This window comes from Amphiura filiformis, chromosome 11, assembly GCF_039555335.1.
Source record: "Amphiura filiformis chromosome 11, Afil_fr2py, whole genome shotgun sequence".
NCBI classification, from domain to species: Eukaryota; Metazoa; Echinodermata; class Ophiuroidea; order Amphilepidida; family Amphiuridae; genus Amphiura; species Amphiura filiformis.
The window spans coordinates 16,871,037-16,895,104 of NC_092638.1; the positions used below are offsets into that span (position 1 = coordinate 16,871,037).

General features: G+C 36.3%; 2 protein-coding genes across 2 annotated transcripts in view; one reads left to right on the forward strand and one right to left on the reverse strand.

Moving 5' to 3' along the window:
• LOC140164452 (two pore channel protein 1-like) overlaps nucleotides 1-16,693 on the reverse strand; it is a 57,537-nt gene extending 40,844 nt beyond the window's left edge. Inside the window, exons 1-7 of the mRNA XM_072187734.1 lie at nucleotides 16,531-16,693; nucleotides 12,075-12,358; nucleotides 8,520-8,633; nucleotides 6,392-6,522; nucleotides 4,745-4,747; nucleotides 3,847-3,932; nucleotides 2,098-2,191 (exon numbers count right to left, since the gene is read on the reverse strand). Coding sequence (XP_072043835.1) covers nucleotides 2,098-2,191; nucleotides 3,847-3,932; nucleotides 4,745-4,747; nucleotides 6,392-6,522; nucleotides 8,520-8,633; nucleotides 12,075-12,358; nucleotides 16,531-16,597 — 779 coding nt within the window. The 5' untranslated portion in view covers nucleotides 16,598-16,693. The remainder of the gene's footprint in view (nucleotides 1-2,097; nucleotides 2,192-3,846; nucleotides 3,933-4,744; nucleotides 4,748-6,391; nucleotides 6,523-8,519; nucleotides 8,634-12,074; nucleotides 12,359-16,530) is intronic.
• A 255-nt stretch (nucleotides 16,694-16,948) lies between these two features.
• On the forward strand, nucleotides 16,949-23,680 carry LOC140164451 (dynein regulatory complex protein 10-like). Its single transcript, XM_072187733.1, is given in 6 exon segments — nucleotides 16,949-18,097; nucleotides 18,552-18,632; nucleotides 18,634-18,786; nucleotides 19,859-19,930; nucleotides 20,460-20,574; nucleotides 20,577-23,680. Coding segments are annotated over 6 exon segments (1,506 nt in total). The 5' UTR covers nucleotides 16,949-17,173; the 3' UTR covers nucleotides 20,738-23,680.
• The last annotated feature ends 388 nt before the right edge of the window (nucleotides 23,681-24,068 follow it).

Consider the following 24,068-nt stretch of genomic DNA (forward strand, 5'->3'; position numbering starts at 1 on the left):
AATGCTTCTTCTACCACAAATTACATAGCACAATGATGTCACTTCCACATATGTATCGGTTATACCCAGTGCCTATAACCTGTACACAGAATTGGGGTCAAAGGTCATTAAAGGGGGGTAACCCTATTGGTTTTGGATATGGATTGTCTTTAAAATTACATAATAATATCAAATATTGCCCCTTTATGCTGCTTTGTGAGAAAACCAGAGCATTTTCAGCGTAAATGTGAATAAATAGCCAAATTTGCAATCCAATACCTTGGTATACGTGAATTGCATTATGGGCAGGCAATCAACAACAACAATTCCCGTTCGTATGACGACAATGCTGTACTCATGCCCGGCCGGCCCGTATTGAACGGGAATTTTTTTTTTTTTTTTCGTTCCGTTTCAGAAAAAAAGGAAACAAAATATATTTCCCCTTGCAATATGTACATTTCAAAAAAATATAAAAAAGTTTGGGTTAAAAATGGAGAGGAAAAACAACTTCCGAAACAGGGTTTTGAACCGGGTAACTTTCGGGTAAAACACAACGCGCTAGTCGATTGAGCTAAATCGCCCACATCGTCCATGTTGGAATTGAATAACTATATACGGCGTACCGTCTCCTCAGCAGTAAGTGTGGTTCGCTTTTTTCACAGAATGTGTATGACGCGAAACCAAAGTAGCTGTTGAGGCGACTGATGATTCGCAATTAATTCCGCCCCACAATTCCGACGAAGTTTTAGTATTTACAAACTGGTATACCTGTAAAAACCGCTGTGATTCATGATTTCTCCGAAATACATCGACTTGGAGCGCCAAATTTCAGGATAGTAATGAGAAAAATAGTATCTATCATGTGATACCAAAACCTCATCAACAATGAAAAATATCGGGGGGATGATGCTGTCGATCGGGTCACGGACCTTTAAGGGGGTAAAATCTTACAAATGCATTATCTGGACATGTAAGGGGTATGGGGCTCAAACTCATTGACAACAAATCTCATGACCAGGGGAACATTTTGCAGGGGTCGGGTCAAAGGCCATGCAGAGGTCAAATCTTAGAAATGTATTATCTGGGCATCTGTAAGGGTATGGGGCTCAAACTCGGTGACAACAAACTTCATGACCTGGGAAAAGTTTTGAAACATTTGCAGGGGTCAGGTCAAAGGCCATCGTAGGTCAAATCCTAGAAAATAATTATCTAGACATCTCTTAGGGGCACGGGGCTCAAACTCGGTGATAACAAACCTTGTGACCAGGGGAACAATTTGGAACATTTTGAAGGGGTCAGGTCAAAGGTCATCTGGAGTCGAATCTTAGAATTGTGTGACAACAACTTGATGACCAGGGGAACATTTTTGAAACATTTTGCAGGGGTCAGGTCAAAGGTCATCTAGGGGTCAAATCTTAGAATAGCATTTTCTGGACATCTGTAAGGAGAATGGGACTCAAACTCATTGACAACAGACATCATGACCAGGGGAACATTTTGGAACATTTTGCAGGGGTCAGATACCTCCACAACTCCAACACGCCCCAGCTAGGTTTGTGGTCTATGACCACCATTTGCCACTAGTTATCCTTGCACTTGTAAAAGATCACAAGATTTAACATGTATACGTCTTTGAAACCGAATGTATAAACCAACAAATTTTACAAACCTATTCAAAAATGTGAAATCCAATGCACATAAAATACCACAAAATGACTCATTTTGTATTTGAATACAATTATTTGTTTCTCAAGTTACATGAGCAAAATATCAATATATCAAACTATAACTTTTCAAAAAACTCACAATAATATACGGGGAGAGAGCAGAGCGCACAAAAGATGGGAAGGAAAGACAGAGAAAGTCAGGACAGGCAGAGAGAAAGAAAAGAGAGCCATACAGACAGAAGACAAGGTTGCTACGTCGGCACGCATAGTAGGTGATAAAAGTGGTTTTCCAAGTAAAGTGTTTGGATGCGAGCCGTTACAGACAGACACCCAGGCAGACAAAAAAAAAGGGAATGAAAAAGAGATATGAACAGCATTAAAATGAACAAAGCAAAATTTAAGCAAAATTTAAAAGAATGATGTCAAATTTGTTATGGAACTGGTGTCTTACTTTGCTGTTGTCATTAGTACAAATAGGTTGATAAAGCTGTCTTGAATAGTCCTGAAGTATGTATCGTCTTCCACTCCAGTAAAAATATAGAAACCTATAGGAAGAAATGCATGGCAAACCATTAGGAAATATTATTATATTTACTGCTTTTGAAAAGCAAAAATACAGCAATTAATGGCCTAGTAAAATGTTGACTTCATTGCTGAACATTTTCACCAGGTTTCATGTAGGCAAAAGTACTTTAGTAAGTATAAGGTTCACACTATGAACTTCTCCAGTTTTATAAGGTTCACAGACTGGCAGGGGTCACATTGTTGCATGTTTGCGCATCATTGGACCTCTTACTTTCTTGTTTTGGACAGTTTGGACCCCTTAAGGGCTGGGGTATGAACGTTTGGACAGTATTTATTTTGGGACATCAGAGCACATCAGACATATCAAATTGCATTCTGAATACGAAGAATGTCATTCTGATATCAAATAATTTTGATTTTTGAAATTAGCAATTTAATACACATTTTAGGGCAAATCATTAAAAATTGATATTTTTGATATTTAACAGTACTTGAAGTAAACTTTATAAACCTGATGATTTATACTTAAAGTGTATGTAGGTGGGATGAAAAGCCGACGATCAATTGAAAATTTTGACCTTTCGTATTGAAGATATGGATTTTTTTTCCCAAACACCAAACAAAATTAGGTCTTTTTGGGAAAAAAATCCATATCTTCAATATGAAAGGTCAAAATTTTCAATTGACCGCCGGCTTTTCCTCCCTGCTACATACACTTTAAGAATATATCATTAGATTTATATAATTTACTTGAGGACTGTTATATATCAAAATTTGAAAAATATCAAATTTTTATAATTTGTCATAAAATTTGTATTATATTGTGATTTTCAAAAATGAAAATTATTTGATATCAGAAAGACATGCTTCAGTATTCAGAATGCGATTCGATAGGTCTGAGGTGCTCTCATGTCCCACAAAAAATACTGTCGAAACGCAATAAACGCTCATTTTAGATCCCTTAAATTACAAGTTGAAAGTGACCACCAGTCCAATCAAAACTGCATGGACCCCTTAAATTATATGATGAACAGAATTCCAGGAAGCTTAAATTATGTAAGCCCTTTGCCGAGTTGCACATAATAAAATTTCATCATTGTCATTACAAAAGAGGCACAAATTATGACACCGAAAACCCAAGAAATCATCCGAATAGAGCGTTCCAAAATCATGAAAAATCTTTATTTTTTACGAAAACTATAAATGTTTTTTACAATAAAGAAGTTTTGAACTGACATATTGTGTGGGCAAGTTATTTTGTGGACTCTAAATCATTTTTTCAAAATTCAGAACCCCTTAAAATTCTCATTGGACCCCTTAAACTTGGGTTTCCATGGCTTAAAGGTAAAATCAATTGGACCTTTTAAATTTTTGAGCTTGCGCTATCCCTCCAGTTCGGAGTGCTCAATTTCCTAAAAAAATGTTCTTTGCCTATAGGCCCTACATTTATACAGGATCATCCGAGTAAAATTTCCTGAAGCCTGTCAACACTAATATGCCTGTACCCAGCAGAGAGGCAACAGTGGAGAAGATCCTACAACACAGTGATACCACTGCAGTTCAAACCCACAACCTCACATGAGTCCAAGACATTTAACTTTTTTCACACCCACATTCAAACTTATCTAAGTCTGTGTCAGGTACATAATCTCTTCAATTAGCAAATACCACTTACCTAAAATAGAAAATATGAGTAAGAAATAGAATAATAGTACCATCATGTCCAGAATGGGCGGTAGTGACTGAAATATCTGACGATAACTCTGTGAAATCAAAACAGAGGAAATAATATATAGCATTGGGTTTCTTTAACATTATTGTTGTAGTCTGGTTACATTTAGTGCAGTAAAAGTAAGATTTGCAGTTGATCATTGTTAATTCTATTTTCTATTATTCTTGCTCCTCATTTTTTCCCTTTAAACAGAAAAAGTGAGAGATTATTATACATCAAGAAAGAGACCAGCCCACCCTAAATGGACAAAACTTTTTCAAAGCACAAGATTTTCTACTAGAAACACCATCTGATGATGATAACAAAACATTGCCAACTTGCAGAAAAAAAAATGATCATCAATCAATCAATCAATCAATCAATCAATCAATCAATCAATCAATCAATCAGCAGCAGCACACCACAGATCTGTTGACAGATTTTTAGGGTCATCAATTTTTCTTAAATTATTTAGATCAAAAATGGGTTTTGTTGACCAATTTTAGTTTTCCTTATGCCACACACACAATTTCCTTGAATGCAGATTTTTTTCACAAAACTGGCCAATGCTTATTATCACCATAGCCAGATTAGTGGGGATTGGGACTCTAGAATCCCAATTCCTGACTAGGATTTTACTTACTGCTGACATGGAAACTCCAATAAATGACTTGATGAAATCTTTAAATTGGACAAAACTGAATGAAATGTGGAAAAGTCAGCTTCTTCTTGTAGTGTTTAAGTGCCTTCAAGGTTCAGCACCGTCTTATTTGAGTTCTCAATTTATCCTTACTGAATGTATGCATGCAAAAGGTACCCATAGTCAATTTAAAAAACTTAAGTTGTTCCACTTTGGAAGAACACTCTGGGTGAATGTACCTTTCACTATAGAGGAACTAAGGTGTGGAATGACCTTCCAGTTGGTGTTCTTAAGATTTTAACTCTTTGAGTCTGCACAGGTTTAAATATGATAATGTTTAAAAGTCTGGTTCATAATCATATCAGTAAGATGATTGTTATCCAGTGGCATAGCCAAGGGGGAGGCAAATGGGTACAGCTTCCCCCCTGTGAGAAGTCTTCCCCCCTTACCCCCTGTGGGATACTGCATGCCGCCCTGATATGTAAGATAAGTTCATTTTTGACCATTTTCGTCAATGTTTGCCCCCTTAAAAGTTGGCTTTCCCCCCTGCCCCCTCTTTGCCCACCCTCTGAAAAAGTGCTGGCTACACCACACATCGTCATCATCCCTATATCTTTGTGTTAAAAATTGCCGTGATAGTACAGCGAATCCTCTCGTTTTTTAACAGCTACGCATCGCGATTTTGTTCGAGATAGGCCGAGCGACTCAGGCTAAGCATACCATGACTATCATATGAGATACCACAGCGTTTCTATATTCTACACATTATTACGATTTGTGCATGCTCAAGTACCCCATATGATGTTTCTATTACAAGAAAAAAAAAATTTTCAGGTAAAAGCAGGGTTTTGTTTCCAGTACACTCACTCGAAAAGCAGTACACTAATTAGCGGGGCCTTGCAGCTTGCTGTGGATATCTTTTACTGCATTTTTAATGTAAAAAATTTGAAATCCAATGTAAAAATTTAGATATATTTAATTTTGAGAATGACAATTATACTTTATAGGTATAAAGGAATGCGTTTAGCCCATTTAGTTAAGTTCCAGGTGCACGACCTATAACACAATGCATATGTAAACTTCCTTTATCTGTGTCAATAATAGAATATTGATTTCAACGGAGTATTGAGCTGTATGGAAAAAAATATTTATAGTACAGGGTGTTGACACTGTGCACCACTCAATTAACTACATGTACACATATTTGTAAATGTTTTTCTAATTTAATTATGTATTTATTGTATATTTATACTTAAATAGTTTGTTTGTAATAGTTATCTGGACGTCCTCTTGGGAGACCAGTACATATGTATTGCAAGAGCCATCCACAATAAAGAAAGAAAAAATACATGTAAAATACAGCAAACCAAAGAATTAAGGTACCAGTTACAATGTATGTTCAGCCCCGGTATATCCTAAACAAAGACAATTATATCATAATTGGAACCAGTAGCCATAGCTGCATCCTTTAGCTCGGAGTTAAGACATTATTTGTTGAAATTGTTCAAGAAATAAAGACATGACGAGGAATATTCAAATTTATAAGTTGCAATTTGCTCCATTACATGCCCTAATGATTTGTACACAATGCATTCTCAAACAAGAGAACAAGCACAGTGCTTCCATTGATTAACACATTAAAACTAGGGTCATGCTTTCATTGATCAGAACGCAAAAGTGCAACTTTTAATTTTGATTTCTTCATTAGGTTTTAGATCATCATTTCTTTAATTCTCAACCAATTTCAACAAAGGTCTTAAATCAGAGCTAAAGAGTACAGGTATTGGTTGTTTGTTTTAATTTGTTTAGGATATACAAGGATGAACACAACTAGTACCTTAATTCTTTTGTGCACTGTAAATGTCTTACCTCCTGACACCGCCACAGTAATGGCAGTCAATTAGAAAGAATGGTCGTAAAGCCCTGGTTACTCTAAAATGACTCTCCTGGCGAGCAAGTACTGTAATTGACTCACAGTACATTACAATTAGCACTATCGCCTGAAATTAAACAAATATATTATGAAGTCATTCAATACCTTATAAACACAGCCAAAAAAGAAAGTCTCCAGTAGTTTCATCCCCATTTAATCAGAGTCTAATGAGTTAATGGCAAAATAATTTATATAATAGTTTTCTATACACTTTCCTTCAAACGTTGATACCAAATTTGATATAAAAAGTTTAATCATCATGAGCATAGGAGCCGTTGTTTGGAAATTCGTGCAATTTTAAAAATGACAAATTACAAATTGACCACGCAAAATCCAATGCATGGTATCAGCTTATTATGTGGCCTGAAGCAACCCGTACAGGAATCATTGCACACTTGCATGCGCACAATTGAAAGAGCGGGGTATTTGATTTGCATTTTGACATGCATGGGTAAACCTTTAACCTGCCGGCCTATTCAGGCGACGTAATTCTTGGCACTCACGCTAGCTCTGCTACGTGATACAATTTCCTATGTCATTTTTAAAATTGCGCGAATTTCCAAACAACGGTTTCTATGCTCACGATGATTAAACTTTTGATATCAAATTTGGTATCAACCTTTGAAGGAAAGTGTATAGAAAACTATTATATGAATTATTTTGCCATAAGCTCATCAGACTCTGATTAAATGGGGATGGAACTACTGGAGACTTTCTTTTTTGGCTGTGTTTACTTTATATACCTTTCTTGCAGGCACCTTTTCATTTATGTACCACATAGGGCTATTCCATTTAAAATCCACATTACCCCTGTGGAAGAATTTGGATATATCTTCCACAGGGGGTGTATGAATTTCAGATAGAATGAATACATTCACAGCTCCATTTGAAACTCACCTTCCCTCTGTGGAAGATCCAGGTTGAATCTTTCTCAGAGGTTGTATGAAATTCAAATGGAGCTGCCTATAATGTGTTCATTCTATCTGAAATTCATACTCCCTCTTTGGAAGATATTTCCGAAATTTTCCACAGGGGTAGTGTGGATTTTAAATGGAATAGCACATTGGATATAAGTTGGCATATTTTGCCAACTTCATGGGATATCCTGGCTCATTGACTTGGTTGTGTTTCTTGTGTCGCATGATTGCTACATTTGTTCATGCATATTTTTTGTATTAGCTGTTGTCAATTTTGCTGAATAAAAATTTAAAAATAATTATAATAAATAAATGAAATAAGCAAGAATGCAAAGCAAGCAAGCAAGCAAGCAAGCAAGCAAGCAAGCAAGCAAGCAAGCAAGCAAGCAAACAAACAAATCTCTAGTAGGTCTAGTCACTCTAAAATGACGATATGAGGGGGGAGGTATTGGTGTCTATGCCAAAGCCTTACAGGGGCCCAAGATCAAGAGAAACATATTTGCTCATTTGCCTTAGAGGACCAGATTAGTGGAAAATTTCTTATTGTAGGGCCATAAATTTCTATACCATAAGGCCTGGGCCAGCTCTTGATGACCCAAGGTGCTTACTTCGTTGAGAGCAGCGTGGCCCAGTGGTTTTATGGTTTTATCAGGAGATACCTGGTCTGTAGAAGAAAATGTATTGACAAGACCTCTCCCTATATAAGCATTTGGAATGGAGGGGTACACAGAATTAAAGAAGGAGAACCGGGACTCCCTTTTCCGCAACGTATAATCGTGCTGTCAGCTATGGGGATAAAATTGGGGGTATTCGGGAATTGCCGATGCTGAGCGGAGACGAACAAAAACAATTTTGCGTCTCATCTGACAGGTACTCGCGTACAGGTCGCATCAAGTGCGTCTCCCAAATTTGCCCATCATCCATGTTGCGCTTGCATGACAATGAATGCCTCGAGCGCATTCCGAGGGAAACCGAATACCCCCAATTGTTGCTCCATGTCTGTATCAAGATGGTGGTCGAGTCCTGGTTCTCTTTATTCTGTGAGGTATAAGTAAAACTCAATGACAAAGACCTGACTGTCAGTATGAGAGATTTACGTCGCAACATAGATCTGGTTTCCAGTAACAGATATGTTTCAAGCTCTTACCTTTATACAAGTTCTTTTGTGCAACATAAATTGCTTTGGTCCCAGCCATCTCATTTTCAGGCCCAATCCTATAGCTATGATTGTCAATCCAAACAGTTCTAACGAAGCATGGATCTGCAATGAAAACAAACAGAGCTAAACAGCTTTTTGGTTGAAATTAGGAAGGAAATTGTTTTCATATCACTCTCTAGATGGGCGAGTGAGTACCTCTTAAATTTACCAGTCCAGGTTAGGTTACTGAGCCAACTTTCAAATCAAGAACTTGCTAATATACCGTAATGGTCCGAGTATAGTCCCATGTTCTTTTTTTTTTTTTTTTTTTAAGTTTATTTTTTTTCCGGTTTTGGAGTGTCCCTGGATGGACCTAGACCTAGATGCTAGGATCATTCATGGTTGACCTAAAAAAAAAAAAAAAAAAAAATTTCAAGATATTTTGTATTTTTAATATGAAAATTGATACTTTGTTTTCATGTCATACTCTATTAATGATTTCAAAATGCATTCAAATTCAATGCATTTTGAAATCATTAATAGAGTATGACATGAATACAAATTATCAATTTTCATATTAAAAATACAAAATATCTTAATTTTTTTTTTTTTTTTTTTTTTTTAGGTCAACCATGAATGATCCTAACATCTAAATCTAGGTCCAGGACACTCAAAACCGAAAAAAAAAAAAAAAAAAAAATTTTTTTTTTTTTTGAAATTCTAGTATAATCCCACCTCCCCCAATTGTGAAAAATTTTCACATAAAAAACGGGTGGGACTATACTCGGACCAATACGGTACCATAAAACCTCGTCTACAAGCATATAGAGTGCTTCTGATGAAAGCTAAATTATTCCAGGCGTCATTATGGAGTTTGAGCAAATAAATAACAGATCCAAGCATATACAAACAAGTATTATTGTAAGACCAATATATTGTATTGGTATATTTACGTGTGTTTCTTATTAATTAAGCTTTCATCAAAAACACTATAATGGCCATGTGTTTTGAGTTGGTAGATTTTTCAGTACCCAAAATTTCCAATTTTTTTCCTCTTTGAAAATGCACGCTTTTTATTACAAATATGATTGTTTGTTAACTAAACCCATAAGTACAAGAAAAGTATACATTTCCTGACAGGAAATTAAACAGGGAATCCAAAAATTATTTTAGTTTTCCAGTAGGAAGGACTTTGAATAGCAACATTTTCCATAAAAAATGTTCGATCTTCAGTGAGATATATTTTTTACATATTATACCCTATGTTGAAAAGAACATCATATTTAAGTTCCTTGGCTCAAGAGCTTTAAAAAATGTATACTTTTATTGGGATACCTGTTACAGGTTTCGCTGTGTGCGAACATATTTGAAACAAACATTTAAGGCATTCCGAATAGGGATTTACACACAAACAGTGCAATTTCAGGCATTTTCTGTAATCAAGTGATTTGCACTAGAAATTCACTAAATTTAAAGACAGAGTTACCTTTTTTAGTTTCTAAATAATTGTTCTTAAGTCTTTACAACATAAAACCAATTAAAAGAAGCAAATATATCAATATACCACAATTTTTTTGAAATTTTTAGTTAAATTTACATAATTATCAATCCTCCATATCAATCCTCGGCTCCACCCTGTCATGTTTTCACTAAAATCAAAATAACTTGAGAATGGTTTATGCTACATAATTTGTTATGGTATCAATACAAAGGTCTCATCAAACGCTTTAATATGATGGGTAATTTGTCTAGGTAGGTGACACCCTTGACTTAAAAATACTAAGAATTAGCACAAAAAATCTCGCACAAAAGTACTGCTCCACCCTATTGGTGTACCCAGTTTAAAACACGTGACCATATGCTTATAGACAAGGTTTTACGGTATACATTATACTGACATTCTGTTGTTATGTGATCTGCCATTTGTATTTCAAATTGTATATCACCCATATTTCATGTACAAAAAAAAGGGGGGGGGGGGTATTTTTTTCAAAACCGTGTGCCATACACAAGTATCTTGTTTAGGATATCAAAACAGCAAAATGGGAAAAAAGGTATGTTACTCAAAAAAAGTAGCCAAGAGCCCAAAATGCAGACAAAAATCATGAAAATGTCTTAAAGCAAGTGCTTTTTCATTGGTTTTTCTTCAGGCCTCTTGACTGATCACTTCTGGCAGTTTTATGTGTTCATTGCGACATAACAGTAAATTACTTGCTTAGGGTATGGAAAACAACCGTTTAGTACTTGCTTTGGGTCCATTTTACACTGAAGAAAAATACTTGCTTTAGGCACTTTTTCAATTAAAGTCCTAGTGCCCACCAGGTCCAAAATCATGCTGCACAATATGAATTTCAATGAAGCTTTGTAGAGTTTTTGCGTCAGACAACAAATTGAACTTTGACCCTATACATGTATATGAAGAGCTTGTTTCCTAACCATGTTAAGGGCTGGGGTGTGAACGTTTGGACAGTATTTATTTTGGGACATTAGAGCACATCAGACATATCGAATTGCACTCTGAATACGAAGAATGTCATTCTGATATCAAATAATTTTGAATTTTTGAAATTCGCAATTTAATACACATTTTATGGCAAATCATTAAAATTGATATTTTGATATTTAACAGTACCTGAAGTAAACTTTATAAATCTGATGATTTATACTTAAAGTGTATGTAGGTGGGTTGAAAAGCCGACGATCAATTGAAAATTTTGACCTTTCGTATTGAAGATATGGATTTTTTTCTCAAAACACCAAAAAAAAATTGGTCTTTTTGGGAAAAAAATCCATAGCTTCAATATGAAAGGTCAAAATTTTCAATTGACCGTCGGCTTTTCCTCCCTGCTACATACACTATAAGAATATATCATTAGTACTTCGAGGAACGTTATATATCAAAAATTCAAAAAATATCAAATTTTTATAATTTGTCATAAAATTTGTACTATATTGTGATGTTCAAAAAATGAAAATTATTTGATATCAGAAAGACATGCTTCGTATTCAGAATGCTATTCGATAGGTCTGAGGTGCTCTCATGTGCCACAAAAAATACTGTCGAAACGCAATAAACGCTCATTTTAGATCCCTTAAGTCTACAACCACATGTTTCTCATTTACTTGTGTGATTGATACAATCACAATTAGCAACGAGTTGTACCATCAACAAGCCGTTATTTACCACAACAATGCTGTTTAACAATATGCAGATTATTGTTCTCATTTGGAAAGGCCTCGCACAGTATTGTTACTGTGCATCCATCCACTGTTTGCTTTGAAATGGTGCATCCAACTGAAATTACTATAGCATCACAACCCATTGCAATATCGCACAGGTAAATCAGAATATGTGTTTGTGGACTTAAACCCAACAGAACTACCTGCCAATTGGCAAAAAAGAAGTTTCCATTATCAACTGGACCAATCAGCAACATTGTTAGAATAATTTCACCACACAAAAAATTGGGATGAATTGTTTCCAAAGCTCTATTCTGATTGGTGATTAAAGTGATGAAGGTATCATGTAATTGACCAATCAGAGGCAATATTAGATCTACTTACACTTTCTTCTAGTTGAAACACAAGTACAGCTGGGTGTTCAAAAAGAGCCAATGTCATAATAAGAATGGCAGCACACAAATCCATGACATAAAACCAAAAGTTATGAACCAAAATATACGCTGGTAAAGCATCTTGGTTCTTGGGATGAGTGTCAAATTTCAAGTTATTTTCTCCTTCCTGTAGATAAATAGCTGCCTCTTTGTAGTTCAATTCCCAGCTTTTTTTGTCGAATAGTTCTCTTCCGCCGCTTCCCGTACTGGATGCATCATCTATGAACCCTGAACCTTTAAAGAAAATGGAAAAAAGGGGGTTTTACTCAAAGTGGAAATTTGCTGAGAGCAAGCCTGATTTTTAACCTGTGGTTCAAGAGTTTTAAAAGGGATCTTACCAAAATTACCAGGGCTGGACTTTTACATTGTACACATGCCCGCACAGGCCTTGCCGTTTGAGGCGAGCGATCGCTCTCGCTCGCCACCGCTCGCCCAAACTCGATTTCTAGCGAGCGATTTTCCACTCACCATAGACACTAACTACCACTCGCTGCGAATCTCCCAAAATCAGCAATTATTGAATCAGCCAACGTTTCTGTGCCCTCTCCAAGCAGAGAAAGTCACAAATGTTAGCGCGCTTCACACGCATTTCATGATCATAAGTTCATAAATACCGTTTCTAGACCAAAGCTCTACTTGATTATACCCAAATAAATGGCATTTGTGAAAATTCAACCACTCGCCTAGCATCATGTTAGGGAGTGATTAACCACTCGCCTTTAAAATCTAGACGGCAAGGTCTGCCCGCATGCCAAATTGCCAATGGCATAGTCATGTCGGGCCTGTTATGGATAATAGTACTGGCTTGACTGACGTGTGGCATTGGTATATCTTGGTGTAGATTATTCATCCAATCCTTCAAAACATTTTTTTGGTAGGATATAATAAAAATAACCAAAAATTGATCATGATAAACAACTTTTTTGAATTCAGCACCCTAAAATCACCCTAAATATGGTTTTTTAAGGGGGTTTGAAAACCAATATTTGATCAATAAATCAATAACTACTTGCCTTGAATTGCTGAATTTTCAGTGCAGTAGTTGTAGTCTTTGCCCGGCAGGTTCGTTTTGCATACCTGCATACTGCATATTTTTAGAGTTTCTTAGTGGCGAGTATATTAAAGCTACATTATTTGGAGAGCATGTTTTGGTGATGTTGGTGCGAACTTTGAGGTGGTAGCGTGTATGGAGAGAGGTGGATGGGTGTGTATGCACTTCAGTTTAATTTCATGATATTTTTCATTTTGATAGGTTAATGAGTGTTATGTTTTAATTTCAATAATATAAAAAAAAAAAAAAAAGAACCCAAGATATGTAGTAGATGCACTGCCACCTTAACAGTTTCACTGGACCTCCCCAAGGGATGATCATTAATCTTTATCCAAACTTTCCTCTAACCACATGTGTATGGTTTATCTACCATTTCGTTTTTGTATTAAATTGTATCATTGCAAACAAGCAATGTATTGTATCATTATAAAACAGGAAGTAACTTTACTGATGAGCCCCATTAGAATTGAATAACAAAAAGAGGCAGCCTCACCTTTATCAAATGTTTACTTTTATGAATTGCATGGCACCATTTCGGGCCAAAAAAAATCAATGTTTTGGTTCTCGTACCCTCCCTCCTCAATTTCTGAGATTTGTCAGATTAGATTTTTCAAATATTTTGGAATGCTTTTATAGGAAAACTTCATACATAGACCTAAATAAGTTTATTAATATTAAAGTAACAAGAATCACTTCCAAGTCTTTTCTAAGGGGTTTAACCCTAATAATGTTTTAGAAGAGAAAAGAAAAGGGACATTCCTACTGAAGGACTTTCCTAAAGATTAGGAAAAGATTGAAACTACTAACAAATTTTACATTGAAGGAAAAAAACCCTACCTCATCAGTTCATGAACACTCATCCATGTATAAAATTACCATACCTCGTCCCCGTGTCCCCCTAGGCCTATGATACTAAGTTTAAATTATACCCCTCCCCCCAATGCCGCTTCACCAAATGTTAGGGTTCAGGTTATATATTTTGAACTCAAACTATTTCAATATTGGTATGTTTTTTAGATGTCTTTATGGTGTCAGGTCATAGCTCAAAAATCTGGATTTCATATTATGTCCCATCATTCAGTGGGACATTCCACCTTACTGTAGTACCGGGGTATAAGCATAGACCATTCAAAGATAGGCATTATGGGATATGATGTCACAAATCTACACTCATAATTGACATAAACAATGTGTATTTTGTTTTGGAGAATATTTGTCAAGAAGGCAAGAACAGAACAGCCATGTGCTAAATGAAATAGTTTATGTTAAGGTGATGCTGACTGAATCATTTAAGACTGAATGTTTTTCCAAATTGAGATGCAGACACCTAGAAAATTAATTCATACTCATAACACAGAGCTCGAGCATTGCACAGTCATCCAATCTAATCTATAGCATCTCTTGCAAATTCTAAGATGTCTGCGGTCAAACAAAAGTGTTTATATCATATGTGTTTATATTTTGTTTACGATATATGCCCAATCTGCAACAATTGATGCTTACAACTCGCCACTAAGAAACTCTAGAAATATGCAGTATGCAGGTATGCAAAACGAACCTGCCGGTCTTTGCCCATATAATATACATATCTTACCTGTAACCAATGCGCTATACTTTTTGAGAAAAATGCAAAAATAGGCACAAAATTGGCCAGGGAGGTGTAGTACCCCCTTAAAACAGTGATAGTCTCATGATGATAGCAGCTTTTCTATGTGGAACTGCTATCAAAATCTCTCCCAAAATTCCATGTGTGATTGTCTCATCACCAAAAAAAATCATATAATATTTGGGTCAAGTGAAGTACTATTCTTTCGGTCGGGCCACGGCCCACGTCACATCCATTCATGCATTGGAGTGAAAACAACTTATCACATATTTTTATTTGCAGGGAGTCGAACCTGGCACAATAGTGTGATAGCTTGTGATACACTCCAGAGTTCAGTGAATGCGAATGTTGTTTTCACTCCAGTGCTTTTGTCAGACGGTTCATGCCCGGATGTCTGACCAACAGTCAATACTGACAATTTGTTCGAAATGTTCTAACTTTCGTATGATCAATCGATAGCTTGTGATACGAAGTTAGAACTTGCAAGGATGTTATCGTATGTAACATACTTGTTTACATACATGTACGTGTGATACATGTACGCAGTTGCCATACAGAGTACAATGTCATGCATATGAATAAAAACTTCTTCCTCAAGTTAGTTATTGTCTCTAAAATATCATTAAATAGTTCGTGACATATTACCGACACACTGTACTATAATATTTTATTAAAGCCATATTATAACATTTGCTGAGGAAAGCGCCCTCACTGATTTTTTTAATTCCTTTTTTACGATTAAATTGTACTTTATTAAACCAATATACCCTGCAAAAATCAAGACTCTAGGTGCTGTAGTTTTGTCAAAATCCGAGATTTTGAATAAAGCGCGGAATCCAGCTTTATTATTACGATGGAATTATTAATCGACGCATACACGATGTTCATAACACACACACGCACGTGATGCGTGGGACGGTGATATACACAACAAAGGGTCGTACCACAACATGACCGAAGGAGTGGTACGTATTAATCGAGTTCCATGATTGGCCTTAAAGCAATATTATAACATTTTCAAACAAAATAGATTAGCATTTCTTTGCCATAAAATGTTAGCTTTTACTGTCAGATATATCCCTTTTATTTTTGAGCGAACAACTACGGCAAAGCAAAGAAAATTGGAATTTACTACCAGCGCACATGTAAGCCAATCGTACCACTCCTTCGGTCATGTTGTGGTACGACCCTTTGTTGTGTATATCACCGTCGTGCACGCCGCTTACATACTGTGTGTTGACATCGTGTATGCGTTCGACTAACAATTCCATCGTAATAATAAAGGGCTGAATCAGCCTTTTATTCAAAATCTCTGATTTTGACAAAACTACAGCACCTAGAGTCTTGATTTTTGCAGGCTATATTGGTTTAATAAAGTACAATTTAATCCTGTAAAAAAAATGAATTAAAAAATTCAGTGAGGGCGTCCTCCTCAGCAAATGTTATAATATGGCTTTAATGTATTGTGTTTGGGCCCTGGTCTAGGCGAATTTGGCTGACTAGCAAATGTGTTAACTAAGGTTTGTCTCTCATACCTCATACCTAAATAATGATCATCATCGACCATGCATCACCATCTCCATGCATGCAAATGCATGAAATGCATGGCCATGCATGCATGGCACAGCATGCCATACATTTTTGCATAGCTGGCTGACAAAATAAAAATATAATAATTTAAAGCTTACATAATAAATTGAAATTGACCCTAAGAAATAACCACAAATCTTTATTGCATCATAAACCTACCTATATCACTTTGAATCGATGCAAACGTGGATGTCAAAAGGGGGTTTTCATCCTCTAATTGAGACATGTTTACGTGTTGCTCACACACTTTTCTTCCGTATTTTCATTTCTAGGTCAGAGTTCATGTGTACAGTCAAAGGTCACCAGCTGTCACCACGCGTACGATCTTAGAGTGACGTATTTCCTAGAAACGGTCCATAGCAACGGACCAATTTTCTAAATAAGTTTTTGGATATTTATTCGCGAAAATTTCCCAAACGGCATATCAAATGCGTAAATCGTAGACAGGAAACAATAGTCATGTGTGTAAATAAAAAGGATTTAATTTAGTAAGTATTCTTTTATAAATAATCTGTGATATTTCAAATCAGTTGACATAGGTGGCGTGAACTACTTTTTTATTCCGCTCTAGTATACAATATTTTGGTCTGTGTTGCAGGGCACAGTGTGTTTTTCGTGTTGAATGGGTTTTGTGTACAAAATCAGTGTACAAAAACTTCCAAATTTCTAGCTGAAATGGACATATAAGAGCTGCAAAAAAGTCATCGACTATACAACATTAAAACTTTGTTTGCGTGAAGCAACTGAGATTTCCTGAATTTTGTTATTTGTAGGAGGGCAGACCCGATAAAAAAAATCAAAAATGGCATTTGCTGATATGGCAGTGATGGAGACTTTCAAGCTTCTGAACAAAGTTCGCTCAGAAGGTCCTAAAGAACGTCCAGAAAGAATTGAGCCACCGAGACCAACTATGGCCAAACCAAAGCCACCGAAAGAGCCAAAACCACCAAAAACAGATCCCTTACGTATACTTGATCCTGGTAGAAAGAAGTTGACCACAGTGGAATCACAGCGCATCTTGGCAGTTCTCGATGACAGCATCAGAAAAGCTGAAATTGTTACTTTACTTCCATATGTTCTTGAAAACATTGAAAGATTTAGTGTTGTTCTTGGGCCAGAGCTTGTGTCAGTACTCCAAGAACATTCAAACATTCAGAGATCGTATAATGATCTTCAAGAGAAAATCATGACACGTGACGAGCTTGGTGATAACTCTGCGGAACCGTTGTCAAGGCTTTCAAGCAAATTAAGCCAGCATGTTAGGGAGACGCCACATTCTCAACAAAGTATGGGATCTCAGAGGGACAGCTTAGGTAGTGGTCGAAGTGGAAGGAGTGAGTTAGAAAATAAGCAAGTGGAAGAAAGTCAAGAAACTGGACCACACATTTCCGAAGAGGAGGAACAGGAAAATAGGACATTGAATTACCTACAGAATCAGCTCAAGTTTTCTTGTAAAAATGTGTTACGGTTATTGACTCTGAATCCAGCTGCAGTAAACTCCCTTCGTACTGATCGTGATGGGAGAGACCAAGAAGCTAGTACCATGATTACGTATGTAAATGAACTTAGGGGATTTATTTTGGAAAGGTTGTTAACTACGCCACTTGAAGAAAAAGAAAAGACCGATTACTTGGAACAGATCACTATTCGGGAAAGAAAGAATTCTGAAGTCATCAAGAAACTTTCGGAAGAACTTCAAGGGGCTGAAGATGAAAAGGACTCAGAGGTAACCTATGTATTTCTCTTGCTTTGTTTAATTTTTTTTCTTTTGATCATGCTCATTTAAAAAAAAAGAATTCAATTGAGTCCAACCTACATGTATTACTGTATAGATGCACATTGTTTATTACATCGGAATTAACTTTGTGTGTGTAGGCCTACACAAAACATATTAATGCATCTTACAATTGTTTGAACCTGATTTTTACAGAACTGCTAAATGCAGACTAGCGTTACTAAGTAAATGCTTTGTACCAAAATGTTTAGAAACTTTTGGGGGAAAAAAAAAGAAAAGAAAAGATAACACCACAAGACCAAATTCTGCTCCAAAAGAAACTGTTAGGTCTCCTTTTTAGGGATTTGTGAAACTAGAATGAAGAGTCAAAGAGAGGTAAAATAATTACAAATTGTCAATAATTCTTTTTATTTATGTTGTGAATGACTTTTCCATGTCTTTACAGATATCCAAGCGTAATGATGAGATCAGAAGACTGAAAGCAGATCTTCACCAAATAGAGAAGTTTTCTGAGGAGCATATTAAATCGAACTAAATCTGAGGCAGAGAAACAGCAACAGGCTGACACTAAAAACTCAGAAGGAAAGCAGGCAAAACTCCAGACAGAACTTCAGTCGTTGAAGACCCAATTAGCCAACAATACTGCAGAGCACAGGGAGAGTGAACTAGCTTTGAGGAAGGTATGCATGAATGTACATGTGTTCTCTCTGCAAATGCATGCACAAAATGTGCATAAGTTTATTGCAAAGCATTCGCAGTAATTATAGCGTCTTGAAGTTGAAAAAAATCACCCATTTATGGGGTTGAATTTTTTTCCTGGCAATTTATAACCACTTCATTAAAAGTAATTACCTGAAGTGAAAGCACTTACAATGTATGATAAATCAATACAATCACAATACTAATACATAATCTCATAATGTACTTGACTTAGGGATTAGCACTTAACTCAAATCTAGTGCACTTAAACTGAAGTTAATGGTCACAAGTTTCAAACTTGAGTTTTATTCAGCTTACTTTTGTCCCTCTTTCAGTTAAGTTTCAGATTGGTTTTGTTTTATTTTGCAGTGCCTTCATTGAGTTCAAGCTCAGCCACGGCTGATTCCCCCATTCAAACTCTGCAGTATAAACTGACAGACCCATACTTTTACAGGGACAATTTTTCAATTCCAAGTTTGCAGTTATGGGCTCTAAGGTGGTATGGTACTTCACCCTTGATAAATTTGTGGCTATTTTTTCTCAAAAAATAATAAGATAATAACACACTGGTAACAAAAGTTATGTATATTATAGGGGCAATGAATCCAGTTACTACACTGGAATTTCAGTTGCTCAAGACAAGCGGTATATGTTATTAATGATAAGAAAAGAGGTACCGCTAGAATGTTATGATGAACCACTTGTCTTGAATCACTGAAATTTCAGTGAAGTAATTGGATTCCAGTGTGCTGTTATTTTTTGAGAAAAATGCAAAATTAGTCACAAAATTTATCAAGGGTGTAATACCACCTTTTAAAATAGACTTCAAATTTATCAGTCCATAAAAGGTTTTCTCCTAATATGTCATCAAGCAAAATAAGGTGTTTTTAGCTGTGACCAGTAAAAAAACTTGACAAATGTTTGAGCAATTTCCTTTTTCCTCTTTTTAAATAAAAAAGTAGTTTCGTAGATTCACCAAAAATTATGTGTCAACTTGTCAAGTTGTGCGACTATTATTAAATTGAAACATTGGATTATTTTTTGCCATTTCAGAGAAAGTACAAGATTGAAACTGAAGTAGAAAATTGGATTCAGAAGTATGATGCAGATATGGGTGAGCGACAGGTAAGAATTCAGGATAATCTGATTCATTGAATTTAAAAGTTTTGAACAACCATACCTACTGTGCAGCACATGGCACATATCGTTTCTCGTGATAATTTTTCATTATTGTGATGACAATGGTATGACAGTCAGCCATATTCGATAAAAATATTTCTTCAAAAATTTGAAATATGCCACATTAAAAGTGAATGGTCCGCCAAATTTCTGTGTCTTGAACATCACAGATCAGCAGCCATTACAGCTTTTAAATCGCAGCTATATTCATACTGTGTAAATGCAGTGAGACTTTTGAACTGGATATTTTTTTTAGAATTTAGCATATGTCACTGGCATTAATTTTGCCTGTCCCAAAAGCAAACTGCCCATCCAAGATGACAAGTGGATGGGAGGCTAACTAACACCCTGTTGTCCGATTGAGGTGCCCACTGCCCCCCCCCCCAGTGAAAGGAGAACAAAAATAGAGTCTAAATCTTAGGAGTTCCAATTTTATTCACTAACCACTGACTTTGTATAAATTTGATTTCAACAGGCTGAATATGAGGATCTTGATACCATTTACACAGAAGAAAAAGCACAATTGAATGAACTTGAAGAGAGATTCAAGACCCTGGAATCGGAATACACTACCATTGTTGAAGAAAGGCGATTGCAAAGGAAAAGAGAGATAGAGAAGAGAAGCTACTGGCTGTGATGATCAAGGCTGCTACAGTGCTTCAATCATTCTGGAGGTCGTACAAGTGTCGTAAAGCGCTCAAGTCAAAGAAGAAGAAGGGCAAGAAGGGAAAGAAAGGGAAAAAGAAGAAGTAGATTATTGATAATTTAATGTACTGTAGATGTTTTATCCAATATTAAAATTTTATCAAATTTGTAATTTATCTTTTCGAGTTGATCCTTTGTGTAAGCATTCACAAAGTTAGCCTTTAGTCAAGACTTCATTGAGGGATTAGACAGCTTTGTTATGTAAGCTGTATTATATAATCCCTGTCTTTATACAAGGCTAACTCTGAGTAGGCTTAATTGAATCCGATTCAAAAACAATGCTTCATATATTAGTGCAGGTGGTTTTGCTGACATCATGATTGATTATTTAAAACATAATGATGAAGTCGGTGAACTTGGATCCTGGTTGAAATTGGTAATTGTAACTGCTAATAAATGTGTGTATTTTCAAGAAATAACTCATTATACATTACTATAGACATGCAAATATTCCATGCATAGTATTTACATCATGAACGAATTAATGTTTTATCATACCAAAATTTACTTTGCATCAATCCGTCCATTATTCTGAAATTGTCAACTTTTATGAATACCCATATGGTTTTCTTTGGATAGGGGCCAACCAGGTCAGCAGGGACTGCCTTTTGAGGAGAGCGAGAGCAATCACTCTCTGCTGCTCTCCTTAAATCTGATATACATGTAGGAGAGTGATTTTTAGCTCTCCTTAGTTGACCATTCTCTCCTTACATTCTATTGTAAATGCTCTAAACAGTTCTCCTTGAAGTCGCCAGAAGAGCTATTTAATGCTCTCCTGCAAATTCCAAAAGACAGTCCTTGAGCTGGTGCAAGTTTCACAATAACTATTCAGCAATTTGTTTTGTTCTTGTAGAGCCCATATTTTACAGATGAATTTTCCTTGTTCAAAAACAACTTTGTTCAATAATACATGTAAAAGTGTCTTGTTGAAGTAATATAATAATAAGACGTCGTTGGGCATGAAAAACCTCCTATGCATTATTGGCCCCTGAACATGTTTAAAGTTTAAAGCAAAACCTCCTATGTAACCTCTTAGCAGTTTTGTTTTAAACATGTTCAAGGGCCACAAGTATGTTTTTCCTACCCAACGACGAATTGAGTAGTACGAATCCCAATTTTTTCAATGAGTGGTTCTATAGTCGAGTTTAGGGATGTCATATTGTAATAATTGTATTGTATTGGACATAATTGTAGATCTATCCCACTAGAAATTTTAATATACATTTGTCATGCTTTCCTACCAATTCCATGTAGACCGAAGATGTTGCTATAATGTAGGAGAGTCCAGATTGCAAGGTTGCATTTTGCTCAAGGAGTAGAGGCAAGAGCTTGATGAACACACACACAAAATGCATGAAAAAGAGTGCAACTCTTGATCACAATACAAAAATATGTACCTCTAGCTGCAATTCTTAGCTGTTACTACTACAGCCTTTGTCAGTGGCATACCTTGATCGAGAATTAAGAATTAAAATCTATATGTATGGATTACCAATACAGATGAACTTCCATGCTAATAATGAATGGGCATGTGTGTATGCTGGGGTGTAATCTTCATGGTGCATAATGAAGGATCAGTGATTTCATGTTCATTGTGTGTACAGTTTGTTTATACTGACAGTGATACCCTTGTTAATTCCAACACTCTGAGGGGTGTTGGGGTTAGCGGTGCCCTGTGTGTTGCACGTTCTTACCCCATGGACGGAGAGGCACCCAGACTGACCCAGCCTGTGGTATAAAAGAGAGCTTCTCTCAAAGCCATATAGTGTCTTATCAAATCTAATGTACAAGTCTCAGATTTGTCTGCATTATTTTAACTGCCAGTTTTTGGTATTCACAGTACAAAGTGCAGACATTGGTTGCTCTTGCCATTCCAATTTTGACCTCCACGGCCGATTTCGCTGTTCTATCCACCATTGGATTTTAACACAAGTGTGATAATAATGATGTTGAAAACAGCTCCACTGAGGATTCCGTGTGTAACATTATAATAGACATTTAAACACAAAATGACATGTTTCTGTGTTGTATTCATTTTACATAAGATTTGGATGTCCAACTTTTTCCCATGATGTACTGTGTATATTGGCTTCTCCCCAGCAAACCGCTGGCGATCGTATTGTGAATACTAAGAATTTGCATCACTTTGATGCATATGATCCCACTCGTTTGGAAATGATAAACTGTTGAAATGATCCAATCAATAAAATATGAACAAGGTTAAAAATTTGAAATGTTACCACCAATTGCTATAATCAAAGCAACTGGATGTACAATGTAACTCATCAAATTAAACTGGAAAGTATGGTACCGTAACCAAGCTTTGCTAAATTTGGGGTAAATTGTTTGCTGTAACCTTTACATAAGAATGCCAAATTGTCAAGTTTCTTAATGCCAAATTTCATTTTCACTGCATGTACAGCAAAATCAATAACATCCACATTTACAGCCTGAGAGTGATCGATCACCAGTCCTCAACTCCTCATACGTGTAGTGCTTGGTGAAGTTGTGCCATGCCTTCTCATATTCTCAATGTTGGTATAAATAAGTTCAGAAAAGTAAGCAAAGACAAAAAAAGTTTACATATGATGACAGACCTGTCAATCAAACTATGCAGTCCGTGCTTGGTTACCATAGCATAGCTACAAATGTATGGTAACCTCCTTTGTCATTGGCCCCTGAACATGTTTAAAGCAAAACTATCTATAACCTGTTGGCAGTTTTGTTTTAAACATGTTCAGGTGCTACAAGCTACATGAGGCTTGTCGAGGGCAGATCCGTCGGAGCACGCTTTTCAATACGGAATAAATGCTAACCTCATCATGACATCATCCAAGCAGCAAGGTTCATTTCCCATTGAAAAAGAGTTATCCGACGGATCTGCAGTCGCCCATTCTGACATACATGTATGCTAACCAACCACAAGACAAGCCAAATTTGATTGACAAGAACTTCACACGCTTTTTACAGCGGAAATTCCAATTGAATGAACACAGCCTGACATAGCATGACAATTTTTTGCGTACACTGCGCGATGTACGCCAGCGTCTGCGACTGTGCGTGGGTAACGCGGACGTGAATCCAACCATGCCAATGCACTCGTGATTGGTTAGTATATATCCAAGGGCACATTGTAGTTTGAAATACGCAAAATACGATCGCGGTTGGATCGAATACAGCTGTTGAAAGCTGCGTTCATTCAATTGGAATTCCCACTGTAGTTTTTTGATTTCTGTCTTTTTCTGCCTCCGCCAGGAGGTAGTATGATTTGAAATTTACACCTAAAATGCCGCACATTGCGCGGCATGTAGGCCGATTGTACAAATTTATATTCTGACAAGTACTCTAATTTCCGCCCAATATCGAGAGCCCAATATAT